This window comes from Chinchilla lanigera, unplaced genomic scaffold (genome assembly GCF_000276665.1).
Source record: "Chinchilla lanigera isolate Chin_1 unplaced genomic scaffold, ChiLan1.0 scaffold00081, whole genome shotgun sequence".
Lineage (NCBI taxonomy): Eukaryota > Metazoa > Chordata > Mammalia > Rodentia > Chinchillidae > Chinchilla > Chinchilla lanigera.
Genome location: NW_004955482.1, coordinates 1753273 through 1780476, shown reverse-complemented (window position 1 = coordinate 1780476; position 27204 = coordinate 1753273). Strand labels below are relative to the sequence as shown.

The window sequence follows — 27204 nt, the reverse complement described above, 5'->3', positions numbered from 1 at the left end:
TGCCTGAACTTCCTGGGCTATTAGGTAACTGAGCTGATGCTACAGCCTCTGGTTCAGATCTAAGGACCAGAATTCCTTTGGAATGAGGGATGGAGGGAAGAATAGATGAATAATGGGTGTTGGCATGAACGGAAATGCCTAAGCGCTGTCTGCCCCAGAGCTGGGGACTTCTGAACTCCACGCTCTTTGGGAGAGGAGCAGGATGGTGGCTGGTGCTGGGGGGGTGTCCGCTGTTCCCTTGAAGGGACACCCTCTCTGAAACTCAAAGGGATCCTCAGAGGCTTGAGGAATGAAAGTGTTCTGTTTGTTTCTGTGAATTTTTGCTTGGAAGACAGGAGCAGCAGGACAGAAGAGGATTTAGTGGATGACAAACAGCCCCAACCGGGTTTTCTTGTTCTCAAAGGGACACACACACACAGAGGTATTTTTAAAAACATCCTTACTTAGAACTTGGATCCTGGAACAGAAGCCACCTTCCCAAGTCCCAAGTGCTTGCTGTGGCATCCCCTGAGATCACAGGCCCTCGGGTAAGAACCAGGGAGCCGTGCGGTACTTGGCCGACCACCACCACCATCAATGAAGAGCCCGGATCGCAGATGGCAGCTGTGGCCTCAGCCCTGGATCAGAACTCTGGACAGCTCCCTCTGGAGCAAGACTTGGTCCCTGTCCACCTCGCCATCCTCCAGGGCCACAGGGGTCCTGCCAGCACCTGGCCTGTGAGAAATGAGCCCAGGGCTGGGGCATGTTAGCCTCACTCCACAGACACTCAGAAATGAAAGTCACGCTCACAGAGAAAAGTACCGGGGCCATTTGGCTTGATCCTTCGGGTTATTTATAGCAGATGGCCGGAGAGAGAGGCCCACACTCATTCCAAATATTTGGAAGCGAACTACACTGGTGTCAGATCGACTTGCTCTGGAAAGATCTGCACTTTGATTATTTTCTGCTTGTGGGAATTCAAACTACTAGTAATATCGCCAGGTCTAAATTTACCTCTAGCTGTTTTCAAAGCCAGCTAAGATTCATCCCCAATTAGAGCACTTGAAGGATACAGCAAGCATATTATTACTGCATGCTCTAAGAAACACAGCGTCCCATCTTTCCGCGTTCAATGCACATTCATGAAACATTTACTTCACCATTACCTGGAAATCTGATTTTGAAAACTAATTTCTAATTGACACATTCTGAATGACCATTCCTTTGTCTGTATCAGTTGTCCTGCCCTTGGCTTCCACCAGGACCCCCGAGGTATGTAGCTCACAGGCCTCTGTTGTGAATTTGCAAAGGCTGGGCTCCCAGGAAAGCACATTTCCCGGGTTTTGTGAGGGGTTTTTTTAGAGGATGCTGGCTCTGGACAGCAGTGGACCTGTTTCCTGTCTCCAGAAAGTGGTGGGGCGCAGAGGTTTTTGTGAAACTCAGCACCACATGCACAACTGTCCCCGAACAAGGCCAGATGTGCTGCTCACCTCCTGAAAGCCAGAGCTTCCGGGGACACTGGTTTCACCCCAGGTCCAGGGGGCTGAGGGCCACTAGTCGCAAACATGGAGGGCAGCAGGGAAGAGGGGAGGTGCAGGCAATGTCCCCATGCAGAACCTTGGGTTCTGGGCAAAAGTTTCTACTTCTCTGTAGAAGCAGCCAACTCCTCAAGAACATTATATAAGCCTGTCAAACCCAGAAAAGCAAAACACATAGCTCGTAGACCATGGGAGGACCTGTGAGCAGATGCGGATTGTTCTGATTTCCAGAGTGGGGCAGAAGGACATGCTATGAAGGCTCGGCCCTGCAGATGTCTTTATGTGCCCTAAATCTCCAGCTAATCCCACGCGCACGTCCAACCGCGCCAGAAGCCCCTGCCTCCCAGGCCTGAGCTGGGGCCAGTCACTGGATTAGTGCTGCTCATTAGTGTCTGCAGTGCTCATGAGTGGTTTCTTGAGCTAAAATTAAAAAGGAATTCTGGATACTGGGTCACAGTCAACAAACCCTAAATGTGCAAGATACAAGCAAAGATGCAACTCTTGTCCTCCGAGTCACTCACTTCTTCACAAAGCATGAAGAAAGCAGAACAAAACCTATAAAACCCAGACCGAGGGGGCTGAGCAAACAGATTGGTGTGGGATGAACTTTTAAAACTCACATATAAAATGTGTCTGGCATGCGCTCCTGTTTTCAGGGGTCATAACATGCATTTTATCACGTTACACTGCAGTAAGACTACTGTGTTTTGTCGCAGTGCTAGGACATTCTTAGCCAAGCAAGAATGCTTATCCTAAGTCGCTGTTCCAGTCAAACTTATCTATGTTTAAAATAAAACTTTTTAATGGAAATGCAATCAACCTAAGGCAAATACCTCCTCTCGTATATTATATTCCAAGGAGAAATATAGAATGTGCCTTCTGAAGCACACGATACTTATTTTAAATGCCTTGTCTTTGGGATATTCTTACATAAGATATTCAAGAAGTTCCACTCTATATTCTTTGCTCTTTATGGTCTTTTATTTTTTGAGCACTAAGCTCTATTTCCAGAGAGAAACAAAACGGTAACTCTGAGGTCGGCACAGTATTATACTTAGAACTCGCATGTTTGGAATAGATTTGGAGTTGGCAAATCTCTCGGGGGACTGCTGCGGTCTCGTTAGCAATCTCACTGCATCTGGGAAGCATTCAGCTCCCTGGTGCTCAGGGGCCACCTCAGCACCCCGAAACTTGTGGGTCAAGCCTCACGGAAGGCGCAGGGATGACACACATCCCCAACGGCCTTGAGAGGTCTGGGAAATCTGTGAACACAAACATTTTCACAGCGCAACTGCTGACCCAGAAAGATCAAACCAGCCTCTGGGTGTGGTCCTGGGAATGGAGTCAGTATGCTTTTGAGGTGGCCCTGCTTTAGAGACATTGTCAGCCCCTCTACTGAAGTGGGGGGCGGGCCCGAGCACTGCTCCGCTGGCGCAGGTGCCTGGGGCTGCCAGGACGGACTTACCTCAGCGTAAAACGGTCCTCTGTACAGTTTCTCGAGACCAAGATGGGGAAGGTGAGCACGTCGCCCTGTCGAGCCGTCTTGGGGACGTAGTGCACGGCGACATTGCTGTCCAGTCGCAGCTCCTTCAGGGTGGGGCTGCCGTGGGTCTGGTAGAGGAAGACACTCCCGATTCTGTGCAAGGGCGGCCCAGACTCATCGATGTCATTGTGACCTGTCCGAATGCCGTCGGTCCTCCACCGGTCCTCCTGGGCGCAGTCCCAACGCGCGTCCCCCGGCTGCATGGAGTAGTACAGCTCCACCGGGCTGCCCTCGGGCTGCTCCGCGGCCTTCCTCCTCCCGGCAACCACCGTCGGGGCACTGAACCACGCGGCCGGGACCTCCAGCTCCGCCACGCACAGGCCCAGGTCCCCGGCGAGCCGGCAGCTGCCCCGCACCTCCCGGGTCTCCCGGAAGGCGAAGACGCGCAGGCAGGGCAGCCTCTCCGCAGGCCGCGCGTCGTCCCAGTCCCGGCCTACCAGGTGGAAGAGGACCTGCACCTTGGGACGGCTGGGGTAGATCTTCTCCCGCAGGATGGAGGCCTTCAGCTTCCAGTTCAGGGAAAACGTGTTGGTGAAGCCGAAGGGGTTGGCGGGCAGCAGCAGGTCCTGGGGCACCACTTGCTCGATGGAGAAGGGCCCATAGCTGGCGTTGAGCGCCGGCAGCTGCTTGGATTTGTAGATGAGGAAGGACTCGACCCTGGACTGCAGGCTGGAGTTGCGCATGATGTCCTGGTTGGCCTCCTTCAGGAAGAAGGACACGTCGGCGTTGTTGATGTGGTAGGTGACCGGCAGGTAGGTGGGCAGCAGGGAGAACCTCTGGATGCTCTCAAGGATGCCCCGGCTCTCGGTCACTGTCGGGAGGCAAGGGGAGTGCGGGGTTAGTAAGTCCACGCCCAAGCCTATATTGCAGCCGTCCGAATGCCCCTTCCTGACCGACGGCCCTGGCTCTGTGCCAGTGATGACCCAACATCACTCTTGATCCAACATCTCTCACGCAAATCAACCCACTGCTACTGAACACGGATGCAAAGTGCTGGGTGTGTGTTTGTTTTAGAGGAAATGAATGCCACGAGCATAAGTAGAAAATATGCAGACTTCAGCATCACCTGAAATCCAAGTTCATCACGTAAGAAGAGAAAACTCAAATGGAAGAGTCTTTTTAAATTTTGACACATGGTACCAAGCAGTGCACGTCCCAGGTTCAGGGAGGGATTAGCAAGTGCCGGTCACCTGCTCCCCACAACAGAGAGGCCCCATCCATGAGCCTAGACAGACGGAGATCGGAAACAGGAGTAAGTTTATGAACACATAGCTAGAGGGCAGGTCCATATTCCACCTGCTACCACTCATGTTCCGCCGGGTGCACACACTGCACAGAGAGACACGCTGGACAGTGGGGAGGGGAAAGACCAGGGCCCAGGCGATCAGGCTGGGCCGTCACCAGCGCAGCACGCAGTTGTGCTGAGTGATGCCGGGCACTGGGCAGAGCAGGTTTTGGAAGGACGAGTCGGGAGGGGCCACACCACACCTGCACCCTCCATGTGTCTGGGGCAGCCTCTCCCCTCCCCCTTCGGCCACACCAGCCTCCCATGCCAGCTGCACTGTCACCAATGGACAAAAACACCTTCCTGCGTGCCAAGCCAGTCCTTCCCTCGGGGGTGGGAAGAAAACGGATCCAAAATGTTATTTTTACAGTTTGCCTTACATTGTGTAAGAAAAACACAGACAGAGGAATTGCATAACGCAAAGGACCGATTTAACGGGCTTTAGAAATGGAAGCCACAGGCGGGGGCAGTGCTCGCGTTCCCAGCAAAGTTGGCAGGAGCCTCGCCGCGCACCAGGAGCCAGGGCTTGTCCTCACTGCCCTGGCGTCCTACGCCACCCACTCCAAGGCCCTCACGAACGCTGCCCTGCATCCGGACCCTCTCAGCACCTGCCTGGAGCAGCAGAGGCAGCAAAGGCCTGCAGACAGGTCGTGCGCCTGGCTCTGCACACACAGCTTGCGGGCAGCGTGCGAGTCCCGGGCCTCGTGCTCCCAGGCCGGGAGGCAGCTCCAGGGCCCGACCTGTGCCTGATGCTGCAGGTGCGAAGCGGTGTGCGGCTCACTTCTAGAGAGAAGCCGGAGTGCCAGGCATGCGTGTTCACCCTGGGCTCATGCGTGGCTCTGAGTGGTGAAATCTCTTGGGCCAGCGTCATCACCAAGCTCAGCTCGGGGCTGCTGGGCCACAGCTGGGATGGCTGAGGCCTGCACTGTGGCGAGCAGTCCCAGTGGACCCCAGTGACTGCAGAAGGCGCGGCCTCGTGCGTATGGACATCCATCTCCACTTCCAACTGCGGAAGAGTAACAAGAGACCTCGCCCCTAAAGGTCACACGCTGACTTTAGGGGAGTCAGCCCCGCTGCTTCCGCCAAGCTTCCATTTGCCTCTGTGAGCTTTGTGGAAAGCAGGAAGAGATGGGATTTTCTGCTGATGTCCCGGGTTGGAGCTTTACGCCTTGTCCTTCTTTGAGTGTCCCCTCCCAGTCACCTGGTCACGCCTGTCCCCTCTGGCTGCACCATGAACACCCACGAGCAGCATGACCTGTGGCCCTTTCTCTCCTCAGCACCCGCAGCCTGGAGGACCAGTGCCGAGCCAGGACCAGGCACTTGGTAAACATTCCACTGAGCAGAGGGAAGGGAGGCAGGGTGAAGGATGGGCTGGATATCCCGGAGTGTGGATTATGGGCTGATGTACACCTGGCCTTCTGCATTACTGTAATCAGATCCCTGAGCCTTTCATCCCCGTAAGAGCTCCGCGTAATCTGCTATGGGCCTGGAGTGGGGAGGACACCCCCGCCCCGGCACGGGGGATGCCAGCGGGACTCCAGCCCGCACACGGTCACCTGGGGGCAGCAGCTCCTCTGATGCCACCCAGGTTGGATGTCTTCAGCAGCCGTCCCAGCAGGGTGCCAATGCGAAATGACAAGGCTGTCTCCAGGCAGACATGAGCACTGGCACAGGGGCTGGGACTCAGGCTGAGCATGCACACCCAAACACAGGACACAGCACCTAACTGCACCCGACTTGGCCTCGGGTCCACAGCAGCAGCTCCTTGGACTCTACTCAGGAAGGCCGCAAGAGCCGCCGGGGAAACCAATCGGGCCAGAAACTCTTAGCTGCTGCACGTGGCCCCTGAGCCTCTCTCCCCGGCATCCGACCCAAAGGTTGTCCCTTAACAGTGCTCCGGGGTGACCTAAGGTTCGGGTTACTTCCCTCTACTCCTTTATTCGTAGTTTACAGGGCTACAAAGCGACAGCCCCCAAATCACAGTGGCCCACGTGACCTCCACCATCCCTGAGCCCCACGGGGCACTGCGATGACCACACAGTCCCCTCCCTCAGGCACCCACGGAGGAAAACAATGCCACGGTAGCTCAGTGAAGTGGCTGAGGGCTCTTATGCCAAGGCACGTGGCACACTCACATCGTCAAGCAGCTCAGCGGCCGTGCAGAGATTTTACGTTAATTGTAACATTTTTTTAAAAGACCGTTTTCCCTCAGTCAAACATTTAAGAAACACAGGGGTGAGCAGTGTGAGCACAGGACCCTATTTTTACCCCGGGTGGACTCAAAAGAAGCAAAGAAATAGAACAACAGGCGAGGCTCTGCATCCTAGCGGAGAGCTAGGCTCAGATCACACCAGGGCTCCGCATTCCCCAGACCACACGGACTCGCTCTAGCTGCACAGAGGCGGCAAAGGCCGGGGCTCCTGACAGTGAAAATACCCGCGGTGTTACTTCTGAAATGCAAATTTCACCAGGCACGGTGAGGCACCAGAGAGGGGAAACAGCGGGAAGTGTCATCGGGGTGACACTCCCTGACCTCTGGTAGGGACACAGAGGGGACCACACAACCCCGCACTACCCAGCAGCGCAGTCAGTCACCCACCTTCCACATCTGCCTCCGCGGATTCAGCGCGGTGGATGAGGAGTTCCGCACCACAGCACAGTGTGTACCGAGGAGGTGCGGACGCTTCCCTCACCGTTGGTCCCTGAGCAGTGCGGCCCATTCATGCAGCATTCGCACAGCCTCGGGTACCGAGAGTCACGGTGCGCGTTCAGTACGCAGGAGGCCACCTGTGGGTCACGTCCACCTGCCTCCCTTCACAGAAGACACCGCAGCACCTGAAGGCCTGGTGTCCTGGGACTCCCATGGTCATCATCCTGCTCTATGCATATTATTGGCACCTGTCTCCTGCAGACACCAAGGGACAAGGAGTCCCCATGCTGGGGCCAACGCACTTTGCCATCAGCTGATCGGGAGGCCCTGTGTGGATCACACAGCAGCTCAGAGCTTCCTGCCGCTGCTGCATCCCCAACAGAGGCAGTGTCGGGGACAGGAGTTCCTACGGCCATGTGGAGCTCCAGGGTGAGTCCAGCAGGCCTTTCCTGGTGACCTCCTGGACTAGCAGGGAACTCTGCGGGAGCCGAGACCTCAACGCACTCCCGCCATGGAGGAACCAGCCAGGATGAAGAAGCAGAGTGTGCCATGCCGGGGCTCACTGCGCTGGAAAGCCCACCCCCGGCAGTCCGCATGGAGACTGCACATCCCGGCCATCGGGGCAGCCAGTCAGGTGTGATGCCAGCGTGAAAGCGAGTGCTTCGGAGTCTGAGCTGTAAATCCTGCACGGAGACTGCTGCACGTCTGAAATCACACGACTGGCCCTGGGGGTCCGGGCAACGCCGGGGCCGACGCTGTCGCCACACAGTTATCAGGGAAAGAGAGCGCCACAGTGTGTGCGGCGTGCACCCATCGGTCCCCGCCACACTGGGCGCACGCAGACAGCACGCCGAGCTCCCGCCCGGGGATCTTTCCCTGCAGATGGGAGGGCCGGCTCTGGAGTCCAGAGAAGAACCTCCCGGGCGGTGCCGACGGAGCGTGGGGAAGCACCGGGCCCACACCTGGGGGACGATTCCACGAGGCCTTGAGGAGGCTGGCGAGTTCCCTTCCTCTGCTCTCCACACACACCGCCAGCACTCTTCCTCAGGAAGGCCGGCAACCTCGGCGAGGCCAGTACAGGGCTCGGGGCGGGGTGAGCCACGAGGGTGGGAAAGCGGCCGGAACAAAGCGCGAAGGTGCGGGTGCGTGTGTGAGTCTGCAGCACGGGAGGCGCAAGAGCCAGTCAATGCTGACCCACCCTTTGGGTCCAGGAGGAGCTCTCCACTCGTCCCTGCTCCCGCCCCAGGGCCCTGGCAGTGCCCCCTTCTGCTGGAAAGGCGTCCCCCCAGGCCTGCGCATCTTGGCCCAAGGGCGCCCCGGAGCCCTCCCTGCCCCTGAACACGCCGCTCAGACTCGCGCAGCAGAAACAGTCTTTTCCATTTGTGTCCTTCGCTGTACACAAGAGCCCTCCTTGGCAGGCCCCGAGAGGCAGAGACCTGCTCTGTCCTCGGGGTGGCACCTGAGAGGGACGGGACAGGAAGTCAGTGTTTGGACAGAACTGCGGTGGGGGCAGAGGCGGCGCGGGCCCAGGCACAGAGCTGCACGGAGTGAACACCTCCCGGAGGCCCGGTGTGTGGTGCACCGGGGCGCGCGGGTGAGTTCTGCGCCACACACTTGGCAGTTTGCCGGGGTAATTCCAGACATTCTCACGCTACACATGCACATGCACACACACAAGTGCATTTGCACACACATGCAAACATGCATACACACAAACATGCGTGCACACATGCACAGGCACACACGTTCACTCCCACACCCACAACACGCACACACGTAGGTACGCACACTCTGAGAGGCCGGGTATGCTAATCAACCTGGCCGTGGTCATCATCCCGCTCTGTGCATATTATTGAAACATCACAAAGCACATTACAAACATATACAAGTCTTATTTGCCAGTGTGACCTCAAAACTCCAGAACATTTTTCAGAAAAGGAAAAACGGCTCGATGAGAGGCTGCAGAAGGAAACACCCTGTATGTCCAGGGTTGGGTCTGCACCGGCCTGCAGGGCTGCGAAGGTGCTCAAGGCCAGGGGAGTGGCCAGGACCCGCCCGAGCGAGGAGGGTGACAAGACCCAGGGTAACTCCCCATCTGGGGTCCCATGACACCAGCCCCTCCCACGCCCGCCCTGCGGACGCTCTTAGTATGCACAGGACAGCCTTCATTAAGTCGCTTCATATTAAAACTAGCTGAGTGTCACAGCTCATAAATTCTGCAAATTGTTTATATTAATGTTTGATTCGTTCAGGGATTAGGCAGCTGTACAAGACACACAAACAACTTTTCTCCCTTGCCCATCTTCTGAGGGCAAACTCACTTCCAGTGACTAAGTTGCTGTACCTTATTTCCTAAAGAAGATAAAAAGGACAGGGTGCCAGGGGTGCAGGCCTGTAATCCCAGCACTCACAGGAGGCTGAGGCAGGAGGAACCTAAGTAGCAGCCCAACCTGAAGAACTTAACAACTTAACAACTCTGTACCAAAATTTTAAAATAAAATAAATAATTAATGAATAAAGGGCTGGGTACACGGCTCAGTACCAGTGTTCACTCCCCAGTAAGGCCAAAGAGAAAGAAAAGCAAAAAAGGAAGGGCAGGAAGTGGGGAGGAAGAGAGGGAGGGGGCAGAGATGCAGCAAGATGGGGTCAGGAGCAGCTCTCTCCGCCTCCTGGGTCTCAGAGACAGCGCCCCGCACCAGCAACTCTCGGGGTCCTTCCCTCCCATTCACATGCACAGGACTCAGTTCCCAGGGCGGAGGTGCACCTAGAAAGCCACATCTTTTGGGGCTACCCTCACCAGGCAGGCATCCTCTGCTCCCCGGCTGCTGCTTCCTGGCTGCCCTGGACCGGTCACCCGGTTCCCCTCTCTTCTGTGCCTCCTGAGCAGGCTAAGGAAACATCAGCCCATGTGAGCTTTGTAGTAGCTCTCTGCAAAACTGATCTCCATCAGGACCCGAGGAGAACTGGGGTGCCCCCAGGGCCTAGGTCCGGGAGACCCAGCCTGCACTCAGCAGGTTCGCTGGCTCAGCCCTGCCCAGCCCACGGGATGCAGCAGGGCCAGCAGACGGACATGGAGCCAGTGGCCCCGCTGTCTGAGGGTGACAGGCTGGGATCACTCCTGTTGGACATGTTTTCTGGAATGACATACAGTGAATCCTTGGTTCAGAGAGGGACCGTGCGGGCGGCCTAAGGGACCTCGCCCGAGGAGCATTTGCAACAACAACCTTACAAGCCTGCGTGCGCTTCGAGCACCTGAAAAAAACAGCCGAGTCTGCGGAGCAAACCAAGGAGCTGCCGTGAACACCAAACACTCCTGCCCTGTCCGCATCAACCCAGTGTCAACAGCTGCTCAAGCCAGAAGCGGAGCTGCTTCTGATCACAGGCTGGGTGCAGTCCGGCAGCGTCTCCACCTAGCCCATGGTGATGTTGTCTTTATTTCTCCTCTTCCTCCTCCACCTCCTCCACCTCCACCTCCACCTCCTCCTGCTCCTCCACCTCCTCCTCCTCCTCCACCTCCACCTCCACCTCCACCTCCACCTCCATCTCCAGGGTCCTGCCATGTAGCCCAGCCTGGTCTTGAACTTGCAGCAATCCTCCCCCCTCAGCTTCCCCAGTACTGGGATTATGGGAGTGCCCCACCACACCGGCTTCTGCGTCGCCTTTGTACGTAGCATGTTTGAAACACCTGAGAGGCAGCGTGACACCCAGGAGGATGGGACCCAGGAAGGTGTCGGTGGGAGGGGGCAGAGGGGGTCCCCACGACCCCCGTGTCGCTGCACCCCAGCCAAGGGCACAGACGTTGACTATAAATGGTTTGTGGGATGAGAAGCTCCAGGATAATCCACGAGCACAGAAAGCCCCAAAACCAGGGCAGAAATACAACAAACTGCTCTGTTTCAAGCACTCAGCGATGGAAACTCACGTCTAATACTTTTCTTATATTCTGATTCATTTGCCAAGAAATTTTGTTTCTGCCGGGGCGCAGCACAATTTTACTCGTTAGTAGAAGTGAGATTAATGGGCAGTCTCCTTCCCACAGCCGGGAGTCGCTTTTTCTCACCAGAATGCAGGAACTGCAAGGACTCAGCATCCTCACTGGAATCCCCCCGGGGCCTCCTGTCCCAGGCCCACAGCGAGGCTCCGAGCCCACCTCGCTGGTCGGCCCCACGCAGCCCAGCGCCAGAGCATGGTTGATTTAAGCTTGCACAGCCGTGGATACACTCACCATCAGTTTTGAATGTCTGTGGTTCTGAAAGAGGCTCTCACATAAATATCTTGATGGAGGCTTTTCCTTTAAGACGTCGCAAGGTGTCACAAATCTATGGCCAAGCTGTGGCGAGGAACACAGCCGTGGGCTGAGGGCAGCGGCAGCTCGGCTCTGGGCCACTGTCCCGCCTGCTCCCTCCCCTGCACACATTCCGCCGCCCGCCCCACTCCTGGGCCTCGGCCTTGCTGCGTCTGGTGACTGCCTGACGCAGACGTTCTGCGCACTGCAGGGGCAGCTCACCCGCCTCATCTCTGTTTACCACCAGCATGCAGTTGTGATAATCAGAACCATCTCGGACACCGGCAGCAGTCTCTTGAAAAATGAAGTCATCGAGAAACACATGCTCCCACACTGAAATCCTGCCCTTTCTTTAAAAAGATTGCATTCTTTCTCAGCCATGATGAGTCTTTGGAAATCTCTTACGTCTGCAGGAAGAGCTCCTAGTCATACTTCAAAACCCAGCTTCAAAACTTCCTCCTCTGGAACACATACCCATCTGCGTCACTCAGGTGCTCACTCCTCTGATACCTGTGACACGGAGAGGTCTTACAGTTTAAAGGGAGCTTTCTGCGATAGGACCAGATGTCCACTCAGATTCTCTGAAATTGTTTTAATCATCAGGAGGGCACCTGAGCCCTCAGAAGACCCCGAGCTCAGAAATTCCATCTTTCGTTTCTGCTAGCTTCTTTGAACCTCTGAGGTGGGCGGGGCCGAGCCTGGAAGGAGCAGACAGCACTGGAAGGGAAGTCACAGTGACAGTCGTCTCTGCCCACTGGCTAAGGCTGGGACCCCCCTGTGTGGAGGTGCTGGGGGCCCAGGTGCGGGGCACAGGTCTGCGAATCCCGCCCAGCCTGCCTCTTGGCCGCAGCTGCTGTCCTGGGCCAGGCTGGGGCTGGCTGTACCCAGAGGAGGTGTGGAAGAGCGCTTCCCACGCCTGACCCCGGGTCACACTTGTGCTTCTTCCTCCCATCTCAGGCACCCACAAACCCAGTCACAGCCCGGAACACAGGGCTGCGCTTCCAGGGTGGAGGTGACGGACAGGGACGGAGCTGCAGCGGCAGCCAGAGGGCACGGAGGATGCCACCCCCGGAGACTCGGGCGTGGGGAGCGCTGTGTGCCCTGCTCCGGCCTGTGACAGGACATCTGAGGGGACCGAGACAGAGGGGCTGCAGCTGGGCCCTGCTGGGTGTGTGGAATAGCGGGGCAGGAAGCACGGGGGAAGGGGCGTGCCGGGGCTTGAAGAGATGTGGAGGTCATGTGACACGGGGCCTCGGAGCACGCGGGGGGGGGGGGGGCTGGCAGCTTTGAAACAGGCCTGGCCTTCCTGACGGCCCTGTGCCTGCAGCACAGCCTTCCTCTCCTGCAACCTGGCCGGCCTGTGCGGCCTCCTCCTGACCGGTGCCATTGACCCCAGCCCTGACCAAGGCCCCGCTCCCTGGGGACGGCTGCGCCAGGCCACGGTGCCGACAGCACAGGGACAGGCCACGCTACGGGGCTCCCGGGACGCGGTGCGCTGTGCACCATGCGGCCACTGCAGCCACGAGGTTGGGAGCGGCCTGCCAGGCAGGACCAGGGACAGGGTGTGGCACCACCCCAGGCAGTAGCCCCCCCATCTCGCTCACACACACCCCCGAGGTCCACTTCCCGATGCAGCTCCTGACCCTGCCGGGACCCAGAAGCGAGGCCTCACAGCATGAGCTCCGACCCAACGCTCAGGACCAGGGCGAGCAACGTACGCAGTGAGAGTTTAAATTTAACCTCTGATTACTCAAAGATACATTGCCACGGAGCCCTTGGCTTCCAACACACCGATGCCACCATCCTTGCCACTTTCCGCAGCAGTTCTGAAGTCCCCTTTCCTGAGTGTTTCAAGCAGTGATCAAAAACGTGGTGAATGCGGCTGAGCGTCATCCAATCCAAGGGAAAGGTAGCTCATAAAAACACGACATTGGTTCCTCATCCACATGATTATTATTATTAGTTTTGGTTTTTTTCCAGTAACGGGAATTGAACTCATGACCTCACACTTGCTAGGCAGGCGCCTTGCCGCTGAGCTAAATCCCCAGCCCCCTCATCCACATTATTTACCAGAGCAGGCACCATGCAAATTCTGGCTCTTCCCCCAGGTGAAAATGACTGTGAAAGATGAACACTTTGAATCCATTCAGGTCATCAATGCAGCCAGGGCGCGCAACTACCGACGCTCAGGAAGGAGGACTCCAGAGCTGCTGCAGGAAGCCGCAGGACAATGGGACGAGCGGGTTCAAAGCGAGGTGGAGGATTTTGAGAGGGATTCATGGCAGTGTGTCTTTGACTGTAACAAACTTTTCAAATCAAAACACTCACTGTATTTATTCACTACACCTCATATCTTTTAAACAAATTAGCTCCAAAAACATCACTCTCTCTTTACTGGTAAAAGACAGTGCTGTCCAGCAGGTGAGACCTATGGCCACGCCCCAAGGAGTAAACTTCATGAGCCGTCCCGCCCCGCTGCTCCTGCCGCCCCGAGTTTGCCCTGCCAGAAATGACGGCGTCACAGACCGGGGGATAGACCAAGGCACCGCAGACACCTAAGCCCTTCTATCTATGCTTGTGTGCTGCCATTCGCGTCAGTGGCCCCAGTCCCTCCACCCCAAACCACCCATCTCTCCGGACTCAGGCCACCCCCACCTCCTCTGGGAACTTTCTCTCACCACCAGCTCCAGCCCACGGTTTTCTGAATTCTACAGCAGTCACCACTCACCGAGCCCACTGGGGCCTGGCTGTGCCCCAGGCAGCACCTCTGAGTGTAGGGCTGCCCCTCCAGCCTCCTTGTCAGGAACAACAAGCTATTCCCAGCTCCACAGCCGTAAACTCAGCCAAAACCAGCTCTGCCCGAACCACGCTCCTCCACTAGATAGATATGCCAGTAACGGCCAAAGAAACACACCGCTGCCTGCTAACACAACACGGACAATTTAATTTGGAACTTAATTCCCAGCCCAGCCAGTTTCTTTTAGGCAATATATACAAATAAATTAAGAAGAATTAAACTCTAACTTGTGGGAAAAGTTGATTTTTTCAATCACAGGAAGGCAGCCTCAACTGAAAACATCATTAACTTCAGCTTCTGAATCCAAATAAATATCCTGTTTCTGTGAGCTGACAGCATTCAAGGATGGGGAGGCAGCGAAACGGCAGAGAACGTGAGTGTACTCAAGGTGGTTAACCTGAGAATCCCAGGAAAAATACAAACACTTTGTCATTCCACGACCTGCAAGCACTGCTCGGGTTGGGAACGGGCTGAATCACCATGTCACAGTGTGACAACAGGGAGAATTAGAAGTTACAGTTTAGAAGGACTGGAGAGCTAAACACTGAAAATATTACAGTTCAGGGGGAAATTCGTGGCAGTAGTGTGGACACTACGTACTCCCACGGCGATGAGACAGTGGCCAGGGAGACGGAGCCCCGGGCCCCACGGCCACCTGCGTTACAGTCTGCACGGTCTCCCGCTTAGTTATCTAAGAGCGGCTCCCAGGAAGGTCAGGAGCCCATGGCACTTGGCATTCGCTCCCATACCCAGAACAATGCCTGGCATCGAGAAGGCCCTGTTGTGACATCTAATTGCTGAGCAAAGCACAATAGTTATATAAATTAGGCAGCCATTAAAGTGGGACTTATTTTGTTCTTTTCTCTTTAAAAGAAAAAAAAAAAAAAAAAAACGGGACCTTAGAATAGAATGGTGCAGTGTATGGGAGTATGAGCACACTGCTTCTGAATACAATGTAATACTGAACAGCACAATGTAATATTACACACACAAATATACAAAAATGTTACATTCTGGGAAACAAAAGCACAGGTGTTATGGTTTGTGTCTGCATGTCCCCCCAAATCCTCATGCAGTCATGGGGAGGGCTTCTAGGATTTGTGATTGATCCATGATCCAATGCTGGGATTATGGGTGTGAGAGCTACACACCCCCTGGGTGGGAGTAGCCTGCTTACAATGTAAGGGAGGGAAAGAGGCTGCTTGCCGCCATTCCTCCCTTTTGCGCTTGGTGCTGTGTTCCACCGCCATGAACTGTTGCCCTCTGCCATGTGCCACTCTGCCTTGGAGCCAGCCAAGTATGGACCAAAACCTCCACAAACTGTGAGCTAAATACACCTTTCCTTCCTTAATTCTGGGCGTCAGGCAAATAAATAGGGCTGAAAGGACAGCAACAGCAACAGAGAAAATCTAATAGTACATGAGGCAAAGACTTCAACAGCCACAGCAGCCTGGAGGAGACTCCTGGACGTGATTACTATGCCAGGCACCACCCAAGGGGGAGGATGTGACACATGACAGCACTTTCAGGGCATTCAAAAGCAGGGACAGTCAGAATCAGGGTCCCCTCTGGAATACGGCGCTGTCACTGGGATTAGGTGACAGTAGGCTCCAGAGTACACGGACACTCCATCTCTTGGTCATCAAGAGACCAAGATACGCTGTCCCAATCCATCCATACCAATTTCTTTACAGATGCTACATTTTAATAAAGGCAGTTGTTTAAGACCATGGATGGGAGTTCTTACCGGATATAGAATTTATGACAGATATCGATTTTCTTATTTTGCTCATTTTAGCTTTCTATTTTCTGGAGTAACCAAGTACAACTTGTCTAATGCCTCTGTCATATTATAAAGATCCTGTGTGAACTAGAGGATTTGGGGCCACTGTTCAAGTCCCAGGGCCGGTGTGGCAGGGAAGATTCAGAACACGTGTAGAAAGGGTGTGCAGAGCCCCACGCAAGGATCGGACAGGACATTTGCTGTAGTCCAAGGCTGGTCCCCAAGGGAGCCACTGTCACTGTAGAAGGGGGACCCCCAACATGCTCAAGGAATAGGCCATGGGTCCCAGGCTAGTCCCTGCAGCACCCGTGCAAACCTGCCTTCTTTTCCTATTGGTGACAATTTAAAAACAAAATATATTTATCGCTGCCCCTCTAAAGAGAAATGTGCCCTCCAAAAGTCACCTTCTTTACAGATTGTTCATTTACAGTACTGCGATCCTTCTCTTTTATGGACACAGAAGCTACTTCCCCTTGATGTTGGTGTCACATAAGCAGAAATAAATATTATTGCATTAGCTGTGCAAACACAATTCACACGAAGAAAAAAAAATGTATTCTGTGTCTGAAATATTGCTCTGTCCAAGTACTTTCCTAAGCACTTTACACATAATATAAAATACTGGATAGCTGTGAAACAAATGTCCTGTACTCTGTTGCAGGATTAAAAAGAGATTTAAGGGAGAAGAAAAAACGAAAATCACTGTCTTGGTTACTTTTTTCTCGCTGTTGGGACAAAATACCTGACACCCAAAATTAAGGAAGGAAAAGTTTATTTCGCTTACAGTTCGTGGAGGTTTCAGTCCATACTTGGCAGATTATAAGGCAGAGTAGCACATGGCAGAGAGCTACAGCTCATGGAGTCTGAACACAGCAAAAGCAACAAGCACTGAAAGGGAGGAATGGCCTCAAGCACTCTTTTCCTCTCCCTTACATATGCAAACTATATACCCCAGGGTGGGTGTAGCTCTCACACCTCAATCAACTCTAAAAGCCTGCCCCATGGCCGCATGAGGCTTTGGGGGGGACACACAGACACAAACCATAACAATCACCAAATATAAACATGAAAAGACAGTAAGGCAGCAGAGAGTACGGTGTGCATGGCTCCACGCAGGGAGGAAGCTGAGGCCGGGCCGGGCAGGGGGGCGCCTGTGCCGGGCCCGCATCTCCGGTTGGTCTGAACGCGGTCTCTGGTGCTTCTCTGCATCCCTGGGGACTGTCCCCAATGCTGCAGCACGTTCAGCAGTGTGGACGCCATGTACCCTCCAGTGTGACAGGCAAAAGTGTCCCAGGACGCTGCCAAACAGCCTTTGGATGAGAAGTCACCCTGGACTGACAACTGCCGACTTTGAGGGTGCACTGCTTAGCCCTCCAGAGCTCAGCTCAAGGTGCTAGTTTAGCATTTCCTGAGTGGTCAGTGACACTGGGATACCAGGACACTTAGCACTGAAACTAGTTCCTCAGAGCTCCAGAGACTAGGCGCCTGGAGCTCATACCCCACTGTGGAGTCTCAGGAGCCCTGCTTCGGTGGGGCAGGCTCCGCATTTCCCACACCCAGACTCCACCCGGCCTCTCGGGTGTCACTGACACTGGCACCCTCCAGTCTGCTCCTCCGCTCCTCTTACTCTCACCAGGCTCATCAGGTTTTGAGGCTGAATTCCTATTGGCTGAATTCCTTCTTGTAACTGTCTGCAAGTACCTCATTTGCTTTCCTGTATATAAACTTACAGCTCTACTCTAAATGCGAAAAGTCTAGAAATTTCTACTATGAACAAAATAGTTTGGGGAAAATAAAGTAAAAACAATAGTAAAAAGAGTTACCTAAAAATCAATGTGAAAAATGCTCCTCATGGTCTCTCTGGGATCTAGGAGCTGTTGGGGTTCAGCTTAGTTCAATCACACCTTCACTAGGTCGTTCCTGAGGGTGCGGAGACCATAACCACACCTCGCTTGCAACCAAGAACACTGAAAGCAGAGAAATCTGTTGCCCTGACAATCACAAAGGCCATCAGTCATGGAACCAAGCCCACAGTGTTCCTATGGCCAATAACACGCTGTATTGATTGGCAATTACTGAACAAGCTAAGTAGATTAAACGACTCTTCCACTCATTTTTCAAAATCTTACTTGAATTGTCTCAGTTATAACATATTCTACCAAATACCGGGGAAAATCAATGGGATTAGAGACCTTGCTGCTAAACCTAGGCGGTCGTGTTATCCTTGCTGCTAACGAGTGGAATTAAGGAGCCACTGTCTGTCTCTGTGCCTGCCGTCACCCTGCACAGGTGGGACAGGGGAGCGGGGAGGAGGCAGAGGAAGGGCAGAGGGAAAGAGAGAACCGGGAGCAAGGGGTGGAAGGAAGGAAGGAAAGGAGGGAGGGAGGGAGGAAGCCGGCTACATCAACGCAACAGCGCGCGACAAGCACGAGATACGTAGCTTCACACAGAAGACTCGGGTGCTGCAAAAGGAAGCAAATCTCAGAACTCTACAGCAAGACACAAGCACAAGCGTGTGGCAGAGGAAACTGGAAATGATCCCCAGTGATCCGCATAGCAGACATCGGGCTGCCAGGCATCTGACAGAAACCTGCTTTCCTGCCACACTGCCCTGCCTGAGAGGCCTCAGGGCCCCTCCCGGTGGGCTCTTGGGAGCGTGGCTGCTCCAGCGGCAGCAAGGAGACCCGTTGGAGGCCCAGGCCTTGCTGTCCTCCCTGCGGTCTTGTCCTCACCCTCCCTCACCCTGTGGGCAGAGGGCTCCTGCATCCGTTCAGCCACAGCCCACAGCGCTGCAGGCCAGGAGGAGGCAGATGCAGCCCGGAGCACCTCCCAGAGAACCCAAGCCCTGAGAAGCCGGGATCCACTTCTGAGGGCCCGGTGCAGGGCGGGGGTCCTGGGCGCACGGTGAGGGGCAGCGGGCATCAGGAGGTGGGACTCGCACATCCCTCAGGCTCCATGCGGATCTGACCCCACGGGTGCCAGAAGGGCGCAAGTCCGATCCACTATGGTACTTACTGCTGGGGCCTGGGGTGACTCGGGTTGATGAGGTCACGTGGTGGGGACCCTGGGACTGCAGCTGGTGGCTTTATAAGAGGGACAGAGGCCTCAGGAGACTCAGGCACCTCCTGAGCTCTGCCTGCAGGAAGCCGTCGTTGGAGGCGGCCCCTGACCTCTGGGCTCCAGGGCCAGAGTGAAAATGCACCTCCTTTCTGCACAGTGCACTCGGCCGGTGGAACCATGCTGCGGGCAGCAGAGAACACATGGGTACTCGAGGGAAGAAAGACGATGCGGAGGATCAGCCCCCACCCCAGACACTGCACGTGTCCCCCGCGGGCGTGGAGACAAGGCAAGGCCTGGGGCGACCCAGGTCCAGAACGGGAGTCTACACGGGTGACGGAGGCTGCAGCCACTGCGGCCCCCTGACGTGTCCTGGCCTCTCGCTCACGCCATCCCTTTCTGTGACACCCTCGGCCTCTTGCGTGGCTCTCTCCTCTGTGACCGCGGGTAGTGATGGCCACTGTCTCCAGGGCTGTTGCACCCGACATGTTTGTCCTTGGAAACTGGTGCCTGGCTGACTGTTACAAGTCTTTACTGCAGGAACTGGAGATCAGGAAAGAGGGTTTCAAGTCTCAACCATGATCTAAAAAGCCAACTAAAGCCTCGGGGACCCTCATAGCTTATTTACCAAATGAGGACAGGTGCCAGTACTGTTCATGGGTATCTGGGACGCTGCTTTTCTGAAGTTTCATCCCTAAGACAAACTTCCAGGGCTCCCAGCCAGCCAGTGATTTTCTGGCCGATTCCAAGGCCACCCAGGGCTCATTGTTGGCTCCCAAACTCACAGCCGCTGTTTCCTAGCAGGGCAGGGCAGCCGTGGGGACAATTCCTGAGGATGCCACCTACAAGACGCGTCTGGGAAGCGGTCCTGAGCCACTCCACGGCCAGCTGTGGGCAAGGCTGTGCGGGCACTGAGGAGCAGCCCAAGGCCACTTCCCGCCTTGACGGCCCTGCTCTGCACCCTGTAGGGCCATGTGCCACCTGCAAGTGTCCGGCACAGACCCTGTCTCCCCCTCCGGCAGCTCGGTGGCTCTGCGCTGCTGTACCCTGAGCCTAGAGGTGACCTTGATGCCTGAACACAGGACCTGTGTCACTGCCTTCTGACTTCCGGAATGAGAACCGTGGACACAAGGCCCAGGACCCGAACAAAGGAACTGCTCGCTGCCCTGACTCCCGGGCCCAGGCAGCAGCCCTGCCAGCTCCAGTGTGAAAAACGTCCCCTTCCTAACGCTGTTTAAGGCTGCTGCCGTTGAGCTCACTACCACAGCCTCTCCCCACTGCAAAGTCCTCCCCGGTGCTCAGGCCAAGGGGCACGGAACAGAGCCCTCAAAACTCGTCCTGAGACCGTGAGCGAGCACCTCACAGGCAGAAGGCGCTCCGCTGCTGCACGGTGTGAGATGCCCCACGATGTCAGCGTGGACACCACGAGCCCCGGTCCTTCAAAGACAGAGACAAGAGGAGGCAGCTGAAGACAGCAGAGGCAGGAGGACACAGTCAGAGGACAGAGGAGGAGCCCGGGGCCAAGATCACAGCGGTGGAGGCGCTGGGCAAGGTACAAGGAAAAGCAGGGCACAGGGACAGTTTCTCCTGGAGCTCTGAAGGAGGTGCTGCCCACAGGGGCACTTGAGCCCAGGAAAACCTGCGCAGACTCCTCGCTGCCCGGCCGGCAGGGAGAATGAAGCGCACCCTCCTAGGCCCCAGGATCGGGCAGGGCGTTAGGGCCACAGGAGGAGACAGGCGCGTCTGCGGGCCTGTTGCTGCACTGCAGCCCGGCTGTCTGGGAGTCCAGCTGTGGCCCTCAGGCCATGCGGGACAGAGGTCAGTTCTTCCTTTGTAAAGCGGGGCGACAGCATTCGCGACCCCATGGGCTGCTGTAACCGCTGCTGCCTTAAAACCGTGGCCAGGGCACAGGTAAGAGCAGGCACCGTGGTCATCCAGCGCCACTTTTCAGCCACTTCGTGCCCCCAGGGGATGGAGTAGGACAGGCCCAGGGACTTTCCTCCACTGCTCGGGTGGGTGCAGAGCAGGACGTCTCTGCTCCAGGTCCCAGCTGGGCGGGAGGCCTTGACGGCCCCAGCAGAGGCCACGGCAGCAATGGACCTGTGACAGGCACCATCCCCAGGTAACCACAGCAGTGTGGGGTAGAGAGGCCACTGGCGCCTTCCAACGCCCGCCCTCGATGACGCGGGCTGTGCCAGCACCAGGGCCCACTCTTCGGGGCTGACCCGGGCTGCAGGACCTGCAGAGGGAGCGTCGCCTTTGCCCTGGCATCCAGCCTATGGCACAGGACTCTTCCTGGCCAGGGCCGGTGCAGATACAAAGGAACAAGCGGTCCCGAGCAGGAAAGTTGCAAAGTGTTCCCAGGGAAATGGTGCAATGGCGTAAGGGTGGGAAACCCAGAGGCTGAGGAAGAGCTATGATCACACTGCGGAATCAACATCACCAGCGGGGCGGAGGTGCTGGGCTCCAGGCCCCGGGGAGACTGGGCTCCGTCCTGGGAGGCATGCGGCCCTGGCCACCTTCTCAGGGACAGAAGCCCCACGCTGGGCCTGCTCGAGTCCACATCCCGTCCTCCACCCCAGCCGCCATCTTCCTTCACAGGGGGCTCCAGCACCTCGGTCACAGAGCTGGTCGGTTAAGTGAGATGACGTCTGGGACCTGCACTTGGGACGGTGCCAGGATGGGAGCCAGAGCTGTTAGCTGTCAGCCCCTCACATCGCAGTAAAGAAGGTGACCTTTGGCTCCTGTCTGAGGCCCCTTGGGATGCCGGAGACAGCGCTCATCCCCCATGGGACCCTTACATGAGTAAGACAGACGCCTGAGTCTGAGGAATCCACTTCCGGGGGCAGCTTCCGGGGAGGGGCTCACCTGTGCAGAGCAGGGCTCTGATCCCTCCTCCTCCCACAAGGTGACCTTCCCCACCTGCACCCACACCCAGCCTTGCTGAGCGGGTCCAGGGTGACTCGGGGGCAGCCCTGCAAGGAAGTGAGCTCTACAAGACGGGGACAGCCGGTGTCCTGGTCAGGGGCAAGGTGGCGATCACTCCACACATAGAGATGCTGCTGCTGCAAAGGAGAGGCTGGAAGGTCCGCACCAGAGACTAGGAGGGAGCACCGTGAGGAGCACAGGGCGGGAGCGGGGAGGGAGGCGCAGCCCAGATGCAGCCAAGGTGCTCACAGAGCTTTGCCTTCTCTTAGGAGTCACCTGGCTCCACTGCACCTGCGGCCACCCTCGCTGCTGCGACCAAGGGGCCTGAGAGAAGGAGGGCCTCGCAGCCCCAGCGATGGGAGCCATCTCGGATGCAGAATCTCATGCGGAGGAGGGGCTTGTGGAGACTCTCGGGCCGGGGGCAGTGAGTGGCCCTAAGGCTGAGGTGTGGCTGGGCCTGTTCTCTTTTCTCCTCCTTGATAAGAGAATGCTATTCCTCACACATGGGAGCCGACTTGGGGAGGAAAGCGACTTCCTCACGCATTCAAAGCTTTGCGGGTGCCTCCCTGGCTTGGGTACTGGGTGCAAAGTGAACTATTTCACATCTGGAAGGAGCCTGGGCAGGCGACGCAGGAACTCTCTGAAGGCTGCGCTCCTGGACACCCCACCTCACTGCTTCCCTCCACCGGCAGGGTCCGGCCCCTGGTCATTGAGTCACTTTGATGTTTCCTACACCCCCGTGGCAGGGCTTGGCATGGGTACTTGGCACAGACACTTGCACACCTGTAGGGGGCGCAGTGCAGGGCACCTGCTAGGAAAGGAGCATGGACGAAAGGAACAGCTCGGAATGCTCCATGTGGACAGGCACGGCCAACAGCTCCGGTTGTGCAGATCAGAGAGAAGGACAGCTTCCAGGCCTCGATGAAGAGTGAGGTCACGGGGTGAAGGAGCCAGGAGTGGGAGGACGCAGACCTGTCCGGTTGGACTGTGCAGGCAGCAGGCAGCAGGCAGAAGAGGGAGAGGTGGGTGCTGATCAGCCAGGCCTGATGTGCCTCTGTGTCAGTGCTCTCTGGCATTCTGCTACCGGAATGGGAAGACATGGCTGGGCAGGGCACACAGGAAGAAACCGGAGCAGCCCACAGGCTGTGGCTGTGTCTTGAGACGCACCCTTCTGTGTCAATGCTGCTGAGACTCTGGCCATGGATGGGTGTCACCGTGAGCCTGGGATCACATTGGGTCCTTCACCACAGACCACTTAGCGGCAGCACCGGTTCGCCCACGCCTGACTCTGTCTCTACAGCTTCAAGAATAATGTCACCAGGTGCACCACACAGTGTCTGGGTCCACGGCTCTGAGTTAAGGAGACCGAGGCTGATGGCAGAGACCAATGAGAAGTGAAGGGCCCCGGGGGACGGCAGGTGACAGGGAAGGCAGGAAAAGAGGGGCAGGTAGGGCTGTCCACAGCTCTTTGGCTGCTGTTGTACTGTTTTGCTATCATCGCCATTGATGTTATTTCTAAGAACAATGGCATTTGAACTGATCTGAGCCCTGTGTGCACGCACGCACACACTCACACACGTGCACATGCACACACACGCTCACACACGTGCATGCACAGCTTCCAGTCCGGCTGCAGAAGTGCCAGTCAGAAGGGCTCACCTCCCAGCCCCAGGGGTCCGTGGTCCACAGGGAGCATGGGGGGCGGGGATCACGCGACCTCTAACCCTGGCGCCAAAGATCGCACGGTGAACCATCAGTTGTCCAGCGGATCGAGGGCTCAGCCGCAGTTTCTGTTCAGCGGGTCTGAGCGGCCGTCCGGATGGGTGAGGTTGCTCCAGCCTGGCCGGTCGCCACAGGCCCTCAGAGCCTCTCCGGGCCCTTTCTCTGCCGCCTGTGGACACGGCCAGCTGTTCAATGCATCTCGCCCATCTCGATGACTTTCTCCATCACCCTGGTGACGACACCCAGCGCATGTGGGGGTGCAGCAGAGGAGGCAGGGCGCCGGTCCGCGTCCCTGTCTGTCACCGTGAAGGCCAGCAGCTGCCGCCTGTCGCGGCGCCCTTTTGCAGGTTGAGAAGGTTCCCGGTTTCGTGGGAGTTGCTCTCACCGCCGAGAGGCTGTAGATGCTGAACCTCTTTACAGCGCTGCCCTCTGTCCTGTGGATTCGGGGCCCAGATGGAGGCGAAGGAGGGACGGGGCCAGAGGGTGGAGAAGACCACGCCCCCGGCCCACAAGAACCCTGCCACACCAGCACAGTCCACCAATGGTTCACTCGCATTTGCACACCTTGTGCCTAGGGCCCCATTGGGTGAGTGTGCTCCCCACCCCAACAGCCCTTCCCAAGGCGGTGCACCCTGATGCCCAGGACCCGGGACCTAGTCCCCAAAATGGGGGGCAGAATAGTGGTGGCTCTGCAGTGTCCACGCTGGGGCCCTTCCCCCAAAGCCGCGGATTCCGGCTTGCTGTCTGTGCTCCTCTGTGGGAACTGCACATGGTTTTGCACATTAAATGCAGATAAGGTGAGGGCCACACCCGTGAGACTTCACGCCCAGCTGCGGTGGCTTCGATGCTCTGACACAGGAGCCGGGCAATGGCAGTGGCTTCTCCTCCCAGCTCTGCTGGAAATAAAGCCAGCGTCACCCGGCTTCTCTCACTTTTCTTCACGGTCACCCTTCCCAGCACCTTCCCCTTCTCAGACCTTAATTAGAACAAAGCTCACCAGCGATGACCCCACACGCAGCTCATCTTACATAATATCTTATCAGACTTTCTGACTGCTTAACAAAGTCCTCATTCTGTATGACGACGACGTGAAGAGCATTCACTTGCAGCCCCTCTGTCCTCCACACTCCTGAGAAGTTATTTAGTAGATTCTACCCCATCCTTGCTGTGGAAGGAACTTGGGCGACATCAACAGTCAATAATAAATGTCTGAGAGGGTTAAACTGTGCCAGCCTTCAATGCCATGTTTACAGTATTACCCTACACACACACACACACACACATACATATACACACACGCGCCATCACTGGAATAGATCTCAAAATATCCATGTGTAAGAAGGATTGGCACTTTATATCAAATACTGCTTTCCTCCACTGAATGAAAGGCGCTGGTTCTGTCCACCCCTGTGCAGTAGGCAGAGCTGGCCGCCAACTCCCCTGACTAAGGACACAGGAAGAGGGACCCCAAGTCTCTCCCCATGCCTGACCCTACCCTTAACCTGGCAAGCTGCCCTTCTACGCTGTTGGAGACTTGAGCGCTCTGGAGCCCCTGAGGGCCTTCCCTGGTGTGTGACTCGGCTGGGACCCATGGGCCACTCTGGGCCACACCGGCCTTCTGCAGAGGGAAGCACGGGCCGAGCAGCTGTGGAGACCCCGGCCTCCGTGAGCACCAGGACAGCATCTTTAAGGCATCCTCGCTGCATGATGAACACAGCGACCCCGCTGAGAAGTCCCAGAAGAAGAAGCGTGATCCAAAGCCCAGAGTCACAGATGCCCGCCTCCTTCCACAGGATGGTGCTACGGCTTCCTTTCGGGACAAAGGGCCAGGCTTCGGGGCGCCCTCAGAGCAGGTGATGCTGTGACGGCCGTTTACATGTGGGCTCCTCTGTTAGCACAGGTGGGACTGGGTGTGGTGGTACACGGCTAGGATCCCAGCACTCTGGGGGGCTGACAGGAGAGGCTCACCCCAAGTTCAGGCCCAGCTTGGGTACCTCAGTGACTTGGTGAGGCCCTGTCTCAAGAAATAAAAACCAAAGGCCTCGGGCGCAGCACAGCGCAAGGCGCAGCCTCACAGGAGCAGCCCCGGCCCACCCCCCTCTTATCCCAAACACTCAGAGCCAGGCGAAGCCGCCTACTCAGTCCCCCATCACTGACAGCCCAGGGCACCCCAAAAGCTTTCCAAGTGTCTGCAAAGCACTGCGAGAGGCCAGGACGAACGCCACAGACCCACGCCTGGCCCTTCACAAATCACCTGGCACACTTGTTCCAACAATTTAGAGGAATTTAAAATGCTTTTCTCACCCCCTGAAAAATAAGGGCAGACTGACAAGTTAATTGAAAAAAGACACACACACTCCTACACAACCGCATGATATTCAGCGAGCCCAGGAAAGAAATACTTAAAATCCACCAGTTTCAACCAAAGCAAATTACCTCGGCACGTGCACCCTACTGCCCACGGCACATCTGTCCACGGGGCAGCCCTGCCGGGAAACACTGGAAGGGCTGCTTGTCTCTCCCTTGTATTTTCTTTGTCTTTTCGAGACAGAGTCTTTCTATGCAGTTCAGGCTGGACTTAAACTCACTTTGTAGCCCAGGCTGGCCTCGAACTTGCAATAATCCTCCTGTCTCAGCCTCCTGAGTGCTAGGATTACAGGCGTGCACCACCACGCCTGGCTTCTCCCCTATATTTCTCTTTCTTGCTCTGTCTAGCATTTCACTTTTCTCCTCCTGCTGGTCCTCAGCCAGACTGACCCCCCCAGGCCTTGGAGGCCCCTTAGGGTTTAGTGTATCTCAAAAATAAAAGCAAAGTCTTAACACCAGATTTAAACCCCAGGGCCTACCTGGGCGTGGTGGTGCATACCTGTGATCCCAGCACATGGGTGGCTGAGGCAGGAGCCGCAAGTTCAAGGGCTATATAGTGAGTTCAAGACCTTGTCTCAAGAAAAGAGGGGAAGAAAGCTAAAAAAGGAAACACCAAGGGCCATCCAGCCCTCTACAGATTTTTTTAAATGTATGCATTACTCCAGCTCCAGAGAGCCCAGCCAACCCTCTGCACCTTCGGGTTTCACACGAGCAAATTCAACCAACAACTCTAATCAAAAGTACTTGGGAAAAATTTTTTAGAGATTTCTAGAACAGCAAAATCTGAATTTCCTGCCTGCCACACAGGACTCAGAACCCACACATGCAAGACGACATGTGGGTGTACCCTGCTGTGACCTCCAGCCTCGCACAGACCCTGTGTCTCTCCAGCACCGCCCCCAGCAACACTCGACATGGGTCCCCTGCCTCGGGTGTGGACCCGGCACGGGAGGGCTGCGTCTGCACAAAGCATGCACATGCTGGCCCTGTCCTTCCTCCCCAAACGACGCAAGCAGCACTGCCTCCACGGCACTTGCATGGTGTGGGTGTCAGAAGCCACCTAGAGACGACCGAAGGACACAGGAAGATGCGCAGAGGTTGCAAGAGGAAGAAAAGAGTAAGAAAGCAAATGCCAGAGAGAGCTGCTGGGAAAGGGCGCCCACCCACCCGCTCCTACAGCTGCCTCCAGGGCCTTGGGCAGGAGACAGAGCTCCCACCCCACCCTGGGCGTGCTGGGCGCCCGGCAGGAGGAGTCTGTGTCCTCAGCTCC

At 56.2% G+C, this 27204-nt stretch overlaps 1 protein-coding gene across 3 annotated transcripts in view; it reads right to left on the bottom strand.

The window, feature by feature from the left end:
- Tmem132d (transmembrane protein 132D) overlaps positions 1–27204 on the bottom strand; it is a 493036-nt gene that overhangs the window by 384826 nt on the left and 81006 nt on the right. For all 3 annotated transcript variants that reach the window (XM_005402996.2, XM_005402997.2, XM_013503750.1), the window contains exon 2: positions 2983–3871. In XM_005402996.2, the coding sequence (XP_005403053.1) occupies positions 2983–3871 (889 nt within the window). The remainder of the gene's footprint in view (positions 1–2982; positions 3872–27204) is intronic.